The following is a 17,569-nucleotide window of genomic DNA, read 5'->3' as shown; positions in this document are numbered from 1 at the left end:
CATCAATAGTCCTAAGAAGTAAGGGAACAAATATATTGGAGGATCTAGGAATAGGACAACACTTGAATTAGATACCTCGAGGTGAAATACAGGCCCTTCTTGCCAGTTTACCCCTAGAGTGGCCAACTAGACCCCAAAACATCCTAGATTTCTCATTCAAAGCCCTACTTTCAAGGGGTCGCTAGCTGAACACTCTTCAAGAAAATGGCTGCCCCCCCAGGAGCGTGCGGCCTAAGCCTCTCACGTGACCTCGGGCGGCTCACTCTCACCAACCCGCGCGCGCGCAAGCGAAGGAAGTCGGCTCGGGGCCGTGTGGGGGCAGGGGCGGAGCGCGCGCCTCGGCCCCGCGGCAAGAGACTCTACGCGTCTGGATAGGTTGCGAACGCGACTTCCCCGCCCACCTCGCCGCTCGGCGCACTCCGATTGGCCGGTGTTGGCGCGAAGGTGCGCGAGTCATCCCTCACGCAGGGGCGGCAGGAAACAATAGAGGCCGCGCGCGCAGAGCGAGCGCCCGCAGGCTCCCCGCCCCTCCCGCAACGCTCAACCCCGGGATCCCCGCCGGCTTGCCTACCCGCCATGGCCGACAAGGAAGGTGAGGGTTCCGGGGCGGCCCCAGGAGAGTGGGGGGTGCCGGGGTTGCGTAGCGGCCTCGAAACGGCCTAACAGTGAGGACAGGCCAGACTCAGCTGAGTGTCGTCCCCGCCATCGCAGGCGTGAGGAGAATCGCCCCGCGGGGCGGGTTAACGGCGCGCCAGCTCCTCCAGAGCAGAGGCCCCGGCGCAGCGGCTTGAGGCAGGCGTTTGGTTCCCCGGCGGGTGTTTGGTCCTTCTCCACACGCCCTGTCGGTCTGCTCGCCTCTCTTCGGGTCCTCCCTGCAGTGCTTGCTACCCGCAAGGGCCGGTGCTCCGGCCTCCCCGCCGGTTCTGTGCTCCTCCCGACGCCGTCGCCCGAGCGGCTAACGGCATTTGGCAGCGATGAGCCCAGCAGTTAAAGCCCCGCGAGGCCGGAGAGCGGCGTTGGTGGCTGTGCCTCGAGGAGATTTAGACAGATCTCCATTTCAGAATCGGGATTTAGGAGTGCCGGTGGCTTTGGAAGTGTTTACTCGGTTTCCATTTGTGGTCGCTAACTTAATTTGTTTTTTTATTTTTTAGCAGCCTTTGATGACGCAGTAGAAGAACGTGTGATCAACGAAGAATACAAAATATGGAAAAAGAACACTCCTTTTCTTTACGATTTGGTGATGACCCATGCTCTGGAGTGGCCTAGCCTAACTGCACAGTGGCTTCCAGATGTAACCAGGTGATAAGAATCCGTTGAATGTTATTTTGTTGTGTTCTCAGTGTAGATTTCTCACATTGATTATCCTTGTTTTCCTCTCTGCAGTCACCCGGAGCGGACACGTGATCAGAACCTATTGGGAACATTTTTTTTCTAGGCCAAAAAAGACAAAATGTGAAACTACTTTGCAGTTTACCTGATAAGTGAAAACATGTTGATGTCTTCTTTTTCTGATAACTGAAGTGAATAGGCGTATTATAACTGTAGTAGACCAAACAGTAATGTAAAATGTGTCAGCTTCCAAAAAGTGATTATGGTGAATGCAGTTCTTTCAACAAAAAAATGTTGAATCTCACAGTCATTTGTACTATCTGGTTAATACAAAGATGATTGTGACATGATAACCTGCCACTCAGAACAACCTGTAAAAATTACATGTGTATTGAGTAAGTACATTTCTTCAAAATTCAGGACTTTGGAAGTCAGGATATTTGTGAATTGTGGTTGTTTGACTTTGTTTCTGCTCAAAAAATAATTGACAATTTATGCAAATATTGTTAATAACAATATGAGCCTGCTAACCTCCCGTTGACATTTAAAGGGGGGGGGGAATCTGTTCTAAGAATTTTTAAAATTAATTTCTTTTTAATTAGAGGATAATTGCTTTACAGTATTAATTTCTGCCATACATCAGATGAAGTAGCAATAAGTATACTTACCTCCCTTCCCTTTTGAACCTCCCTTGTTGTCCTAAGTATGTGAATTAGGAGTTCCCATATTCAGTTGATTATCAGAATTATTTGAGTTCAGCGTAAGAGAAGTCATTTCTGTTAGGAGTTGTCAGTAGTTTAGACCACTTAGGAACTTGTGGCAGGATACTTAAAAATAGTTTGTGTAGTAATTCTAGATTTACTATAGTCAGGTGCTAAATTATATTGGACCAAAGGGTCCCAAATATTGGCCACCCCGTCCTTACTAAATCATTCTGGACAAGCTTTCCATGTAATGTGATTAGCTAGGCTTGGAAAACAGTGAGACTGAAAAACCCAAGGCTGAAATCTGTGCTTTGCTCTTAGTAGCTTTCTGCTTTACAGATGTAAATGAATAAGCCTTTCTGCAGGATTAGACATTGGTCCAAATACCCTTCCTTTATTTTGGTATTGTACTTGTATAACAGTGTTACTTATTTTTTTAGGATGGGATTACTTACAACAACTCTCCCTAATATCTGTTTAATGTGTGTCTGTGTGTTTTGGTGTTTATTTATATTCTGTTTCTTAGAAAGAATGATACAGTTGTAGTTTTGTAATATTCTTCACTCCGCACTTCCTTTAGTTGTTTAACTTTGTAAATACAAGTACCCCAACTTTATGTTGGCAGCCCTCTTATATTTCCTCTTTTTCCACATAGGGTATCTGAAACTGTGCAGAGGAATTGTTGCTGGTTATCTCTAAACCCAGCTTCTGAGCTCTACTTGAATTTCCACTTGCCTGTTGTTATTGGTGTCTTCTCTGGAGTATCTTATTAGCTTCCCCAACATGATGTATTCCAAACTAAGTATATTTTTTCTATGGCGATACCAACCTAGCTTTTTTCTGTTGTTTCTATTTCTCCTTATCATAGTTGACTTTGGTTTGACATTTCTTAGGTCTGTTCCCCCCCGCCCCCAGCCCTTTCTTGATTTGACAGTCTGTTTATAAGCCCTGATGGATTCTTGTGTACCATCTTTCCCATCTAAACGGGGGTTCTCAGACTTCTAACAGGCATCATAATGAGCTGAAGGAATCGGAAAACTTTTTTGTTGTTGTTGTTTACACTGGCCATGCCATGAAGCTTGCAGAATCTTAGTTCACCAGCCAGGAATTGAGAAAGCATTGTGTCCTAACCACTGGACTACCAGGAAATTCCCTGTAGAACAGATTGTTAAGCACCATAAATCATCCCCCCTAAGTTTCTCATTGAGTATGTCTATAGTGGATTCGAGAATTTGCATGTAGGAGTTTCCAGAAAATGTTGATGCTTTTGTTCCCCATACCACACTTGAAACCTCTGCTTTTTGCTTTACGCTGAATTAATCCTTCTGACATAACTCACATTATGGTACATCCCTTATAAATGTTCCATGGTTCTTTGTTCCTTTTAGTAGAGTTCAGAATACCTTAAGCAAACATTCAGTACCCTAGAGTCTGATTTCAGTCTGCTTTTTGACCTACTCTCCCACTGTTTTCCCACATTTAAAGTCAGATTTAGATTTCAGTCCTAGTTCTGTTACTTAGTTAATCTTAGACCACCCCACGGGCTATGGCCTGCCAGGCTCCTCTGTCCGTGGAATTCTCCAGGCAAGAATACTGGAGTGGGTAGCCATTCCCTTCTCCAGTTGATCTTCCTGACTCAGTGATTGAACCCAGGTCTCCTGCATTGCAGGCAGATTCTTAACTGTCTGAGCCACCAAGGAAGTCAGTTTTCCCAAACCATCTTTAAATTAGAATATTACTTCATAGTGTTAATAACCTTCATCTTTGCTTACCTCCCTTGGAATACTGTTTTTCAAAGCTCTTGTCCTCCTCTTCTCGGTTTTATCTCATTTTGAGACATTAGCTGACCTGATGTCAGTCCCTTTCTGTTTTAATGAAGTAACCAGGAGTGTTCATATACCCAACAATTGGTTTTTTTCTCTCCAGCTCCTTGTAAAGGATGAATAATTAATTTTTATTTTATTCTGTCAGACTTTTTCCTCAAAAGTAATTGTAAATATTTGGCCAAGTTAAGAAATAATTATGAAATTAAGTGGTATGTGGTACCTGCCCTCAGCTCTATGGAAGATATGTTAAAAGTAAGGAAATATGGCTCTTAATGACTTCTTTTTCTCAAAACCTGTTTGTAATAATGTCTTGTATATACGTGTATGTCACTGACTTTGTGGTCTCTCTTAGTTTACTAAACTGAATATTGACCATATGTTGCTATTACAGACCAGAAGGGAAAGATTTCAGTATTCATCGACTCGTCCTGGGGACACACACGTCGGATGAACAAAACCACCTTGTGATAGCCAGCGTGCAGCTCCCTAACGATGATGCTCAGTTTGATGCTTCACACTACGACAGTGAAAAAGGAGGTAGGAGTCCTAATTAAGGTGAAGGAAGAAATGATATTTATTTTGGTTATATTTTTGTGTCTCTGAATTATCATAAAAAAGTGTGTACAGTTTGATAAAGTAGCCTCTGAAGTTAAGAACAAGATATTAAGCTTTGGAAAGCCTGATTTTCAGTATAGATATTAGATATCAGAAGACAGGTAACATGTACTTGGTTCTGTACTACTTCTATAAACTTTCTTCAACTAAATTTGGTGGTAGGCAAATTTCAAGAAGCTAAAATCCACCGTATATTATTGCCATGCATGCTTGCATTCTCAACATGGAAGATACTGCCCCTGGGGAATTGAAAATTGATTCTCAGAGTGGGGTATATGTGAAAACAGTTTTATTCTTTGAACTGTTTCAAGCATAGATATACATAGCATGCATAAACAAATACACAGGTTATCTGTGGTATTAGAATTTCATTAAGGTGTCAGAATATCTTATAGGGCAATAATGGGGGGAAAAAAGATTGAAAAGCGCTGGCTTAAATTACCCTTTCCAGGTTTAAGTGATAGAAAGGACTTAACTATGGTATTTGCTGTATAGTATATAAAAATTAAATGAGTGTTTAATTATATCCTAATTTTAGGTGGTAACCTTAGGGCTTAACTATTTATGAATTATTTTTTTCCCTTTCAGAAGAGATAGAAATGAGTGGGTTTCCTTTATTGTCCTTGAACTCAAATTATTACCAAAGGTAGAAGATAGACTTTCAGTATTGAGATTTGTGGCCCCAGAAAATGAATCTGTAATGTTTTCTTATCTTAGATTTCTCCTGATTAATGGAGTCCATTCCTTTATCTAAGTTATTTTGGTTTCCAGTTATTTGCCAAGATTGTAATGTGCAGTTATTCTTTTGATCATTCCGTATTTAGCTTAGCAGAATGCAAAATAAGTTCTTAGGATAAGAGCCAGCAAACATGATTTTGCGTCACTGACCTGTGTGTGTGAACTATAGGATATGGTTACTGCAGCAGTATTCTCTGGGTAGGCAGTAGTAGTGATGGAGGGGTCTCTGCTTAAATTGCAAGGGGCATAGGTTCAATCCCTGGTTGGAGAACTAAGATCCCATATGCCGCACAGCCAAAAATAGCAAATTTTTTGTGTTGTTGGAAAGAAAGAATCAGAAGACTAGGGCTTGGGACCCTGTTGTGCTGCTCACTAGCTGTGTAGTTTGAGGATAAATCTTTCAGCCTCCCTGAGCTTGTTTTCTTTTTATTAAAACAAACTGTCTTTAAATAGAATTTTTAGTTATTTAGGCATAAAGCAAATATTCTGAATGGTAATGTAATAAATCATCTTTAAAAATTGAAGCAGGGCTTTCCCTGGTGGTCCAGTGGTTAGGACTTCCTGCTTTTAGTGGGGAGTGGGGGATGTGCTGTTTGATCCCTGGTCTGGGAAATAAGATGTCACAAGCCCACATAGTGCAGACAAAAAAAATGGAAGCAACTGTGTGAACCCCTCACCACATAAATCTGTCCTTTATGGATCACTGTTAAATTGATAGTTTTCTGAATGATTTATCCCAATTATTGGATCACTCACTCAACAGATAACGTTAAGTACTTAGGCTAGGCAGTTTTTCTTTGTACTGGGAATATAAGATAAAATATACTTCCCAGCCTCATGTATCCCAGCCATCTTTTTTGTTAGCATATGGGAATGTGCCTCCTTTTGATGGCTTATACTATGCTGTAGTTAACCATCCCTCAATTAACATTTAAGTGGTTTCCAATCTTTTGACTTCAAAAACAGTCTTTGTGCATATATCTTGCATACTTTTGCTGTAGAACAATTATCTAAATTGAATGTTGATTAATTCGCAAGGACATTTTCAAGTGTATTGGTACTGCTAAGTTGCCCTCCAAAAAAGACTCAATTTCACTAGTAGCAGATACATGGATGTCTGTTTCTGCATGCTTTAACCAACATTGAATGCTGCGCTCTCATTTTACTTTGTTGTTGTTGGAGGGGTGTTTTCTTTCTTGGTTTTGGTGTTTGTGTCATTTGGTTTTTAATGGCTGCTTCACGGGGCTTACAGAATCTTAGTTCCCCCACCAGGAATTGCATCAGCACCCTTGACAGCAAAAGTAGAGAGTCTTGACCACTGGACCTCCAGGGATTCCCTAACTTGCTTTTTAAGTTATTTGTGATGTTGGACTTATTTTAAAATATTTATCTTTCGTCTGTCTCTTGAACTGCCTATTTATGTGTTTTCCTCATTTTTTCTTTTGGGTTAACTATATATGTAATGTAAGTTATCCCTAACTAATAGGTTATACATAATTTTTCCCCTGTTTATTTTATAATCTGTTTAAATTTATGACTGTGCTGGATCCTTGCTGCTGGGCAGGCTTTTCTCTAGTTATAGCAGGAGGGCCTCCTTGTGGTGCACTGGCTTCTCATCACAGTGGTTTCTCTTATTGCGGAGCACAGACTCTGGGGTGCATGGGCTTCAGTGGCTGTGGCTCCTGGGCTCTAGACCACAGGCTCAATAGTTGTGGCACATGGGCCTAGTTGCTTCACAGCATGTGGGATCTTCTCAGATCAAGGCTGGAACCCATGTCTCCTGCATTGGCAGGCGGATTCTAGACCACTGAGCCACAGCTATTTAGTTGTGTTCTTTACCACTGAGTCCCCTATTTACTTTGGAAGCTGTGAAGTTTTAATTATCCACCTTTCCTTTGGTGTCCTTCAGATTTTGTCATTCTTTGAAAGGCCTTTATCACTCCAAGGTTTTAAAATAGTTATCTGTTTTCTGGTACTTCTCTGTTTTGACCATTAAAATTAAAAATAGATGATTTACAGTGTTGTGTTTCAGATGTTCAACATAATGATTCATTGGGTGTTTCGTTTTTGTTTTTCCCATATTTCATTAAGGCTACCACAACATTGGGTATAATTCTTTATGTTGTTGTTGTTTAATCGATAAGTCTGTCCCACTCTTTGCATGCCCTTGGACTGCAGCACACCAGGCTTCACTATCTCCTGGAGTTTGCTCAAACTCATGTCCATTGAGTCAGTGATGCGCTCTAACCATCTCATCCTCTGCAGCCCCCTTCTCCGTTTGCCTTCAGTCTTTCCCAGCATCTTCATATCTGAAGTTAATATTTCTCCCACAATCTTGATTCCAGCTTGTGATTCATCTAGCCAGGCATTTCACGTGATGAACTCTGCATATAAGTTAAATAAGAAGGGTGACCGTATACAGCCTTGACGTACTTCTTCCCCAATTTGGAATCAGTCTGTCGTTCCATGACTGGTTCTAACTGTTGCTTCTTGACCTGCATACAGCTTTCTCAGACAGATAAGATGGTCTGGTATTCGCATCTCTTTAAGAATTTTCCAGTTTGTTGTGCCACACAAAGGCTTTAGTGTAGTCAGTGAAGCAGAATTAGATGGTTTTCTGAAATTTTCTTGCTTTCTCTATGATCCAACAAATGTTGCCAATTTGATCTCTGGTTCCTCTGCCTTTTCCAAACCTAGCTTGTACATCTGGAAGTTCTAAACCCTTGTTGATTATCTATTTTGTTTTTTGAGTGGCATCAAACCAATTTGCTTTTGCCTATTTGCTTTTCTGATGATACCTTTATCCCCCTAATACTTAACACTAGAGAAACTATGAAAATAGAAGTAATATATATGATATGATTGTATGACTACATACATCCCCCTATTTAATCCTCACAAGAAAACTGGGTAACTTCCCCTAAAGTTACATACCTTCCTTTTCTCTTCCTTTTCCCTCTCCTTCTTCTTTCAAATCACTCAGATGGCTGGACAAGCTTGGAGCTTAAAGGGGAGCAGGTACTCTTTCCATATGGTCTCAACAGTGGCGGAAGTAGATGCATACCAGTGTCTGTTAAAGCTTCTTAAGTGGTTGTTACATAGATTTCTAGTCCCTCCTTGCCCTCAGATGAAGTGTCCTAAACTCTGAGATCGAACTATTAAAATTGATTACCGTTTGCTTAACCCCATTTGATCTGAGGTACTTGGTGACAGATAGCTTCAAAAAACCATTGAACTTTAAAGATGAAAGAACAAAAAATTGACTTAGGCTTGTTCTGACATTTAAAAGAATTTATGTATTTGTATTACATTCAGCCCAGCTGTGATCACATTTGAAGCCCTGAAAATAGATTAGGTTTGAAATTTTACTTCAGACTCTGTTACCAAGATCTTGAAATATCGAGTTTATTTTTAGCAACTTATTGGGGAATTGGTTTTGAGGGGGAATGTTTGTTTTTGAGTTATCTTTAGTCTTCTACTTCAGTTATATGTAATAAACTAGTATTAAGTCATGGTGAAATAATTAGAATATTTGACTAAAGATGTTGCAACTTATTCTTAGTTTCAAAATGTTTATGGACTAAAAAAATGGCAAAGTGGTAGAAATTAGAATGCTGGTTATCTAGTTTGTCCAGCAGTATTAGTTGGGAGGGATACAGAAGTGTTGTGTGAGGATGAGAGGGCTAGAGCTGTTCCATGTTTTTATCTGGGTGGTAACTCCCCTGATGTATGCATATGTAAAAACTCATCAGGCTACACAGTTTAAGCATATTGTTATGTTTCAGTCTTTTTAAATAGTATTTTACAAGGGAAGCAAACAAAATAGTAGTGTAGTTAGACCTTGATAGTCATTCAGTGTGCTGTACATTGATAGCTCAGTCTTTCTTCCCTACATCAGATTTGGTGTTTTTGCTCTCACCTTAAATTTGGTCAGTCTCTGATTATTTGTTAAATAGATAAATCCTCATCTTCATAAATCTCAGTTGTGAATCCTCTAAGCTGATTTTTTTTTTAACACGTACACACTGATATCGTTACGAGTTTGTTTATTTTTGGCTGCACTGGTTCTTTATTGCTGTCTGCGGGCTTTGTCAGTTGCAGAGTGGGGGCTGCTTTCTCGTGTCAGAGCACAGGCTCTAGGTGCATGGGCTTCAGTACTTGCACCACAGGGGCGCATTAGTTGTAGCTTGCAGGCCCTGGAGCGTGCAGGCTTCAGTAGTTGTTGCTCTGTGGCGTGTGGAATCTTCCTGGACAAGAGATTGAATCCAAGTTCTGTTGTACTTTAACCGCAGGTAGCGGGGGAGAGGGTGCCTCTGGTTAGTAGTATGTTGTTGTTGTTCACTTGCTAAGTCTTATCTTGGCTCTTTTGCAAGCCCATGGACTGTAGCCCACCAGTATTCTCCATCCATGGGATTTCCCTGGCAAGAATACTGGAGTGGGTTGCCATTTTCTTCTTTGGGGGATCTTCCCTACCCAGGGATCAAACCTATGTCTCCTGCATTGGCAGGCAGATTCTTTACCACTGAGGCACCAGGAAAGCCCTAGTAGTATATAGCTGATAAATTGTGTGCTTATCTCCCTGTGTTTGGACTAAAAGTTCTTTGAGATCACATATCCTAATCATGCCTTCTTTTTGCATAATAGATACTTGTGATCTAGAATTCTGGAGGGAGATTGGTTTAATGTTTTTCTTTCCCTCCTCTTTGAGAAACTGTTTTGAACTGTTTTTAGGCTGTTAGCTTGTTTGAACCACTGCTTTGCAGTGTATAAAATTATTTTGAGGTTGAATGTTATCTGCTGACCATATTACCTAACTTTTCAAACCTGTGTCTCCTGCATTGGCAGGTGGATTCTTTACCATTGAGCCACCTTTACCAAGATTTATATAATGACAAATTATATTCTTAAACATTTTGTAATGGTACTTGGGAGAACTCTGTAAGTGCAAGCAGTCAAATGTGAATAAAATATGTTTTTGTCTAGTTCTTGCCTACCTGGTTTATTTCAGCCAAGGACTCTGGTTGGCAAGTGTAAGTGAAGGGTCAGGAAAATTGAACCAGCTGTTGTGGCTCTGTTTTTCCTCGCTAATATGAGCAAAGGTGTCAGTATTTCAGAAACGTTAGCCCAAACCAGAGATTGAAAGGGACTAGAGAGAGTCCCTCAGGAGGGAGGGACTCTTTAGTACCTAGCACACTGTGTATGTATTTGATATTCATTAAAATAGTAACTTAAGATTTTATTTATTGAGCATAGTTCTGTTTTTTTACAAAGTGAGGCTTGAAAGCCACTTAGTGAGAATCTTTGAAGTGGAGTCAATAGTGTTTCTTACTTTTAGATAGTGATACAATACTTATTGGGTATATAATTACCGAAATCATTTTAGTCATAGCTGAAAGAGTATCATAGCCAAAAGGGATCAGAAAAATGGGAATTCATTTTAGGTTCTGCTATAGTCATGTCACCATGAGCAAATTAATGTAGGTCCTCTGAGCTCCTCTTTTTCCCATGTGAAATATTTGGAGATAATTTCTCCCTACTCTGTAGAGTTATGGTAAGAAATAATTGAAATAAGGAGTGTGCACTTTATATTGCTAATAAATACTGATACTGCTTCTAGTATTATACCAGTTCATTTATTAAAAGCCTTGCCTGTGTCAAACTTTGAGTGACACAGAGTACTTCTTGCTTTGTCCTCATTTGCAATTAATATCTTATTTACAGAATTTGGAGGTTTTGGCTCGGTTAGTGGAAAAATTGAAATAGAAATCAAGATCAACCATGAAGGAGAGGTAAACAGGGCACGCTATATGCCCCAGAACCCTTGCATCATTGCAACAAAGACTCCATCCAGTGATGTTCTTGTTTTTGACTATACAAAACATCCTTCTAAACCAGGTATCTTCTCTCTTCTATTCAAAGCAAATGATGTATCACTACAGGAATACATTGCTTCTCTCAGTTTTAATTGCTAACTTATTCTTTGTGTATCTTAACATCTTGTGAATTATATTGATATGTGTACTACTACTTCATCCTTCTTGCCTACATCTGGAAAAAGAAATTGCTTTTTTACATAGAACAGAATGTGACGCTTTTAAATATTATGTATTTGGTCATAGTCTGTATTTCTCATAAAAAATAAGAGCTTTAGACCTCTTGATAAAAATTCCATTATGCTAAGTAGGTCCAACCAGGCAGTGGACTGGATAGTCTTGATGTGTCTGTTACTTTGTAGACCCTTCTGGAGAGTGCAACCCAGACTTGCGTCTCCGTGGACATCAGAAGGAAGGCTATGGGCTTTCTTGGAACCCAAATCTCAGTGGGCACTTACTGAGTGCTTCAGATGACCATGTGCGTATCCTTCCCAGTGTGAAGCACATCTGGGCTAGTTGTATCAACGTTTTCCTCTGGGGTGTATGAGGAAGTGAGACTCTTTCTTTTATATAATAGCTCATTTTTCTCATTTAAGACCATCTGCCTATGGGACATAAGTGCTGTTCCAAAGGAAGGGAAAGTTGTGGATGCGAAGACCATCTTCACAGGGCACACGGCAGTAGTAGAGGATGTCTCCTGGCATCTGCTCCATGAGTCCCTCTTTGGGTCGGTTGCTGATGATCAGAAACTCATGATGTGAGTTGAATCCATCTTTTTCTCAATATATTATCTAAGTTGTATAATATTTGATTATCCGTTTTAAGCTTTCCCCCTCCCCCTGTTTTTTTTTCTTTCACTGAAGCTGGGATACTCGTTCAAACAATACTTCCAAACCAAGCCACTCAGTTGATGCTCACACTGCTGAAGTGAACTGCCTTTCTTTCAATCCTTATAGTGAGTTCATTCTTGCCACAGGATCAGCTGACAAGGTTAGTGTGATTTATTTTTACAAAAAGACAAAGGGTGATTTCTCTGGCTTCTTTAGAATGCACAGAGATCTTTTAGTTGTGGATTTTCTCATTAAAAATTTTTTTATTGATTATTCTTGCTTTCCTTTCTGTACATAGACTGTTGCCCTGTGGGATCTGAGAAATCTGAAACTTAAGTTGCATTCCTTTGAATCACATAAGGATGAAATATTCCAGGTAAGAGAAACTAATGCTCCTAGTGTTTTTAATCAACCTTATGCCTGACCTGTGTCTCTTCTCTTATTTCCATTTCTTGGTAACTTGCCATATCCATTTTAATTTCACAGTTCAGTCCTAAAGTACTGACTCCCAAATTTTCTGCCTAATCAATTTAATTAAGCTTCTTTCTTAATATGCAGAGCCCTCTGACTCAGTTTAAGAAATATTTGTTACATTATGTTAAAAACTGAATGCAAAGGCACTGTGTGTAACACTGAAAGTACTTGGGTAGATTGTGTGGGTGAGCTGTACTTTAGTTCTTAGGTCAGTGTTGGATGACGTTTGGCATTTACCTGTTTTGGCTGCGTCAGGTCGTCATTGCAGGGATCTTTTGTTGGATTGCACAGGCTTCTCTAGGTGTGGCTTGTGGGTTTTTGTTGCCCTGCAGTGTGTGGGATCTTAGTTCCTTGATCAGGGATCAAACATTTGTCTCCTTCATTGTAGGGTGGATTTTTAAGCAGTGGACCACCAGGAAACTCCCCTCTCCTCAGTTTTCTAATTGATAGATTTTTTTCTCACACACAGGTTCAGTGGTCGCCTCACAATGAGACTATTTTGGCTTCCAGTGGTACTGATCGTAGACTGAATGTCTGGGATTTAAGGTACGTCTTGTTAAATTACTCTTTGTGAAGTTCTTTTCTTACACTTTCCAGAATTACTCAAGGTAAATTTAACTTTAAAACTTTTTTGTGCTAGTAAAATTGGAGAGGAACAATCCCCAGAAGATGCAGAAGATGGGCCACCGGAGTTGTTGGTATGTTACAGATATTGAGCACAACTGAAATAGTTGATGAATTATTGTCCTCTGTCTGCTTTTCATCTCTGTTTTCCTCCCTCTTTCAGTTTATTCATGGTGGTCACACTGCCAAGATATCTGATTTCTCCTGGAATCCCAACGAACCTTGGGTGATTTGTTCTGTATCAGAAGACAATATCATGCAAGTGTGGCAAATGGTAAGTGTTCAGATGAATGAAACCTAGCATTATTCTGTTTATGTATACTTCAGTGCAGCTGGCAGCTGTTAGTTTAGTCCCGCCATGTGACTTACCTGCACAATATCAACTGCCTACTCTTATCTGGTTGTCCCAGTGTCACAGCGTCAAAGAGTACTGTTTCTCCATGAAACTTGCCTAGATTTCAAAAACATTCCCTGCCTTTTTATGCCTTGGTTAAAGGTGATTGCCCTGCTTTGAATTTTCAGAGCACTTGGGATTTAATAAAAATAATTATAATGTCTGATAATGTTGCAAGCCAAGAAATGATTGCCTTCTGGACATGGATGGTGGTGATACTTGCACACACAATGTGAATGGACTTAATGCCACTGAACTGTACAGTTAAAAATGGTTACGATGATAAACTGTGTCTTTTACTACCGTTTAAAAAACAGTTGCATGACTTTTAAATGACAGTGGCGGAATAAATGAAAATTAATTCTAAATAAACCTTTTTTGCCTCAGAGTAGATCTAGAACCAGGAAGAAGTGCCAGAGGTGAGATTTTGGTTCAGCATGAGGAAAAACATTTTGATATTCAGAACTTTGCTATGGAATAATGCTATTAATCAAAAATAAGTAAGATGGGAATATTTGTGTTCTATGAGGTTAACACATGTTCTGCATCCATACTTGGGAATATTATGTATCAAAAAGAAGTATACTAGTTTTGTAAGCTATTCATGATACAGTGATAAGCTGAAAAAAAGAAGATTGTAGAACATGATAGAATTTCCTCATATTAAAATTTGGGTTTCTGGTCTTATGTTTAATTATATGTAACTATTTGATAGAAGGCTATTTGCCAAAATGTGGTTGGTATGTTTAGGGAATGCTTGTACTCTTGAGATTTTCTGAGTAGTAGGGAGTCTCTCTTGGCTATTTATACATAGCCCCTTGTGCCCAGACGGGGGCGGAGGGTGGGGGGCAAGGTTGTGAGAAAATTTACAGCCAAGTGGGACAAAAGTGCTTTGGTAGCCTGAGCTATCAGGGCTTGACACTGGCCTCTGAAGTCTTGTGGGCGTGAGCCCTTGGTCACAGATTTGCCTCCAGGTGGTTAGCATCAGGATTGAACTGAATTGTTGGACACCCCATTGGTGTCAGGGGGAAAGATACCACACAACTGTTGTCAGACTGCTCGTGCAGTTGTATACATTCTTGTCTCTGTAGTCAGGTTATAAGCTATGACTATCCCATCCTCTGCAGCATCTATCCTAGTGGTTTGTGCATAGTTCATACTAGGAACAACCGAGTAGTACATGTAGAGTTTACTTTATGCAAGAATGGTTTCTCTTTTAAAAATATTTATAAATTGAGATTTGATTTTGAAACATGGTTTTGTTACAGCCTGGGGATTCTTTTTTCCCCCATGTACAATTCAGCAAATTTTAGTATAGTCACAGAATTGTGCAACCATCACTACCATTAGTTACCTCTGAAATCAACCCCATGCCCAGTAGTCATCCCTCCTGTTCACCTCTAATCCACCCAGTACTAGGCAGCCATCACTCTACTTTTATTTATCCATTCATTCATTGATGGATATTTGTGTTGTTTTTACTTATTATTATGAGTGTTGTTTTTACTTCTGATTAGTGTCTGATTAAAAGATTCAAGGTTAAAGAAAAGATTCCAAGGTTGATTATCAAGACAAACAGTAACCATACTTCAGTTTGGGGGGAATATCTTAATGGGCAAGTGGTTGGCATATGGCCAACTGCCTGTTTTTATTAGTCCACAACTATGTTCATCCATTTGCAGGCGCCTATGTCTGCTTTTAGCAAACCGCTGCAGAGTTGAATAGTTAAAACAGACTATATACCCCACTGTCTGTCTTCCACAGTTCAGTCGCTCAGTCGTGTCTGACTCTTTGCAACCCCATGAATCTCAGCATGCCAGGCCTCCCTGTCCATCACCAACTCCCGGAGTTCACTCAGACTCACGTCCATCGAGTCCGTGATGCCATCCAGCCATCTCATCCTCTGTTGTCCCCTTCTCCTACTGCCCCCAATCCCTCCCAGCATCAAAGTCTTCTCCAATGAGTCAACTCTTTGCATGAGGTGGCCAAAGTACTGGAGTTTCAGCTTTAGCATCATTCCTTCCAAAGAAATCCCAGGGCTGATCTCCTTCAGAATGGACTGGTTGGATCTCCTTGCAGTCCAAGGGACTCAAGAGTCTTCTCCAACACCACAGTTCAAAAGCATCAATTCTTCGGCGCTCAGCTTTCTTCACAGTCCAACTCTCATCCATACATGACCACAGGAAAAACCATAGCCTTGATTAGACGGACCTTAGTCGGCAAAGTAATGTCTCTGCTTTTGAATATGCTATCTAGGTTGGTCATAACTTTTCTTCCAAGGAGTAAGCGTCTTTTAATTTCATGGCTGCAGTCACCATCTGCAGTGATTTTGGAGCCCCCCAAAAATAAAGTTTGACACTGTTTGTACTGTTTCCCCATCTATTTCCCATGAAGTGATGGGACCAGATGCCATGATCTTCGTTTCCTGAATGTGGAGCTTTAAGCCAACTTTTTTGCTCTCCTCTTTCACTTTCATCAAGAGGCTTTTTAGTTCCTCTTCACTTTCTGCCGTAAGGGTGGTGTCATCTGCATATCTGAGGTTATTGATATTTCTCCTGGCAATCTTGATTCCAGCTTGTGTTTCTTCCAGTCCAGCGTTTCTCATGATGTACCCTACATATGTTAAATAAGCAGGGTGACAATATACAGCCTTGACGTACTCCTTTTCCTATTTGGAACCAGTCTGTTGTTCCACATCCAGGTCTAACTGTTGCTTCCTGACCTGCATACAGATTTCTCAAGAGGCAGGTCAGGTGGTCTGGTATTCTCATCTTTTGAAGAATTTTCCACAGTTTATTGTGATCCACACAGTCAAAGGCTTTGGCATAGTCAATAAAGCAGAAATAGATGTTTTTCTGTCTTCCTAGCCTCATCTATTTTCACCTTTAACTTCCAGAAGTAACTTTCATGTTTACTCAATACCCTTTTCTCTTTGTTTTTGGCAGGCTGAGAACATTTATAATGATGAAGACCCTGAAGGAAGTGTGGATCCAGAAGGACAAGGATCTTAGATCATGTCTGCACTTGTGATTTTTAGACTCCCCTTTTCTTCCTCTCAACTCTGAGATTGATTTAACACTGGTTTTGAGACACAGACTTTGTTTGGTTATCCCTCTATAGTAAGTTCTATCAACAATGTTATTAGTCCAAACAGAAGATGTTTTCTAAATATTAACTGGGGGCTTCTTGATTCAGCAAAGCCACAGACTTATATTTAAATTTTCTTTAGTAATTTTCTAGTAACAGAGGTCTAAAAGTAGCCACAAAAAGGGGGCATATTGTGTGTGGTTATTTTTCTTCTTACGCTATATCCCCAAGTTTTTCAGACTCATTTAAGTAAAGGCTAGAGTGAGTAAGAAATAGAGCTAAGTAAGGTAGGTGTCTGAGCCATGAAGTATAAATACTACAAGATGTTGTTTTTATTCAGGAAATAGGGGAGATTCAAGTCATACAAATTCCTACACGCCGAACTTTCCAGGATGCACATTTCCTTACATAGACCAGTCTCCTCGGTTTCTTCAGTTAAATCAAAACAGTGTGTTCCTCCTTCCCCATATATTTTTGCTTGTTAGTGTATTTCTTGAGCTGTTTTCATATTATTTCTTTCCTTTCTGTGAAATGGTTTTTTTTAAAAAACTTGGGACCACCAAGTTGTAAAGATGTATGTTTTTACCTGACAGTTATACCGCAGGTAGACTGTCCAGTTAAGTTGAGAAGAGTGAATCAATAGCTTGTATTTGTTTTAAAAATTAAATTAATCCTGGATAAGAGTTGCTTTTTTTTTTTTTTAAGGAGTTAGTCCTTGACCACTAGTTTGATACCATCTCTATTTTGGGTGACCTGTTTCACCAGCAGGCCTGTTACTCTCCTTGACTAACTGTGTAAGTGCTTATAATGGAATAAATTGCTTTTCTACATAATCCCATGCTGATGGGTTTTATTTAGTGTATAACATTCATCAAACACCAGTCTCTGGCTTCTAGAAAAGTTGTTCAGATGACAGTTATTTTCTGTGGTCTTTGACTACCGAGAGCAGAAGTAAATATAGTAGACCCAGAGGTATAGAAAAGAGCTTTACTCCTTCCCGGGGGAAGTGAAAGACGTAAAACTCTGAATCAGGTGTACAGATTAGGCTTTGGTAAGATAACATTTTTTTGAAGTC

General features: G+C 40.1%; 1 protein-coding gene across 2 annotated transcripts; it reads left to right on the top strand.

Moving 5' to 3' along the window:
* The first annotated feature begins 485 nt into the window (after positions 1–485).
* On the top strand, positions 486–17,333 carry RBBP4 (RB binding protein 4, chromatin remodeling factor). 2 transcript variants are annotated; one of them, XM_068969366.1, is made up of 12 exons: positions 486–592; positions 1,152–1,299; positions 4,251–4,396; positions 10,934–11,107; positions 11,448–11,563; positions 11,682–11,842; positions 11,949–12,075; positions 12,214–12,291; positions 12,859–12,935; positions 13,030–13,087; positions 13,177–13,287; positions 16,353–17,333. In XM_068969366.1, the coding sequence occupies exons 1-12, from the start codon at positions 577–579 to the stop codon at positions 16,416–16,418; spliced, it is 1,278 nt and encodes a 425-aa protein (XP_068825467.1). In that variant the 5' UTR covers positions 486–576; the 3' UTR covers positions 16,419–17,333. The 2 variants fall into 2 exon arrangements, with proteins under 2 accessions (XP_068825467.1, XP_068825468.1); XM_068969367.1 differs by having other exon boundaries at positions 577–592; positions 1,155–1,299.
* Positions 17,334–17,569: the final 236 nt, after the last annotated feature.

This window comes from Capricornis sumatraensis, chromosome 3, assembly GCF_032405125.1.
Source record: "Capricornis sumatraensis isolate serow.1 chromosome 3, serow.2, whole genome shotgun sequence".
In the NCBI taxonomy this organism is placed as follows: Eukaryota; Metazoa; Chordata; class Mammalia; order Artiodactyla; family Bovidae; genus Capricornis; species Capricornis sumatraensis.
Note: the sequence above shows the minus strand (reverse complement) of the source record. Positions and strands in the feature narration are given on the sequence as shown.

What these genes read in the sequence shown, in the direction of transcription:
- RBBP4 (XM_068969366.1), top strand. An exon ending in CTACGACAGTGAAAAAGGAG is followed by an intron (nt 4,397 to 10,933) that starts GTAGGAGTCCTA and finishes TCTTATTTACAG; the next exon opens with AATTTGGAGGTTTTGGCTCG. An exon ending in ATAAGGATGAAATATTCCAG is followed by an intron (nt 12,292 to 12,858) that starts GTAAGAGAAACT and finishes TCTCACACACAG; the next exon opens with GTTCAGTGGTCGCCTCACAA.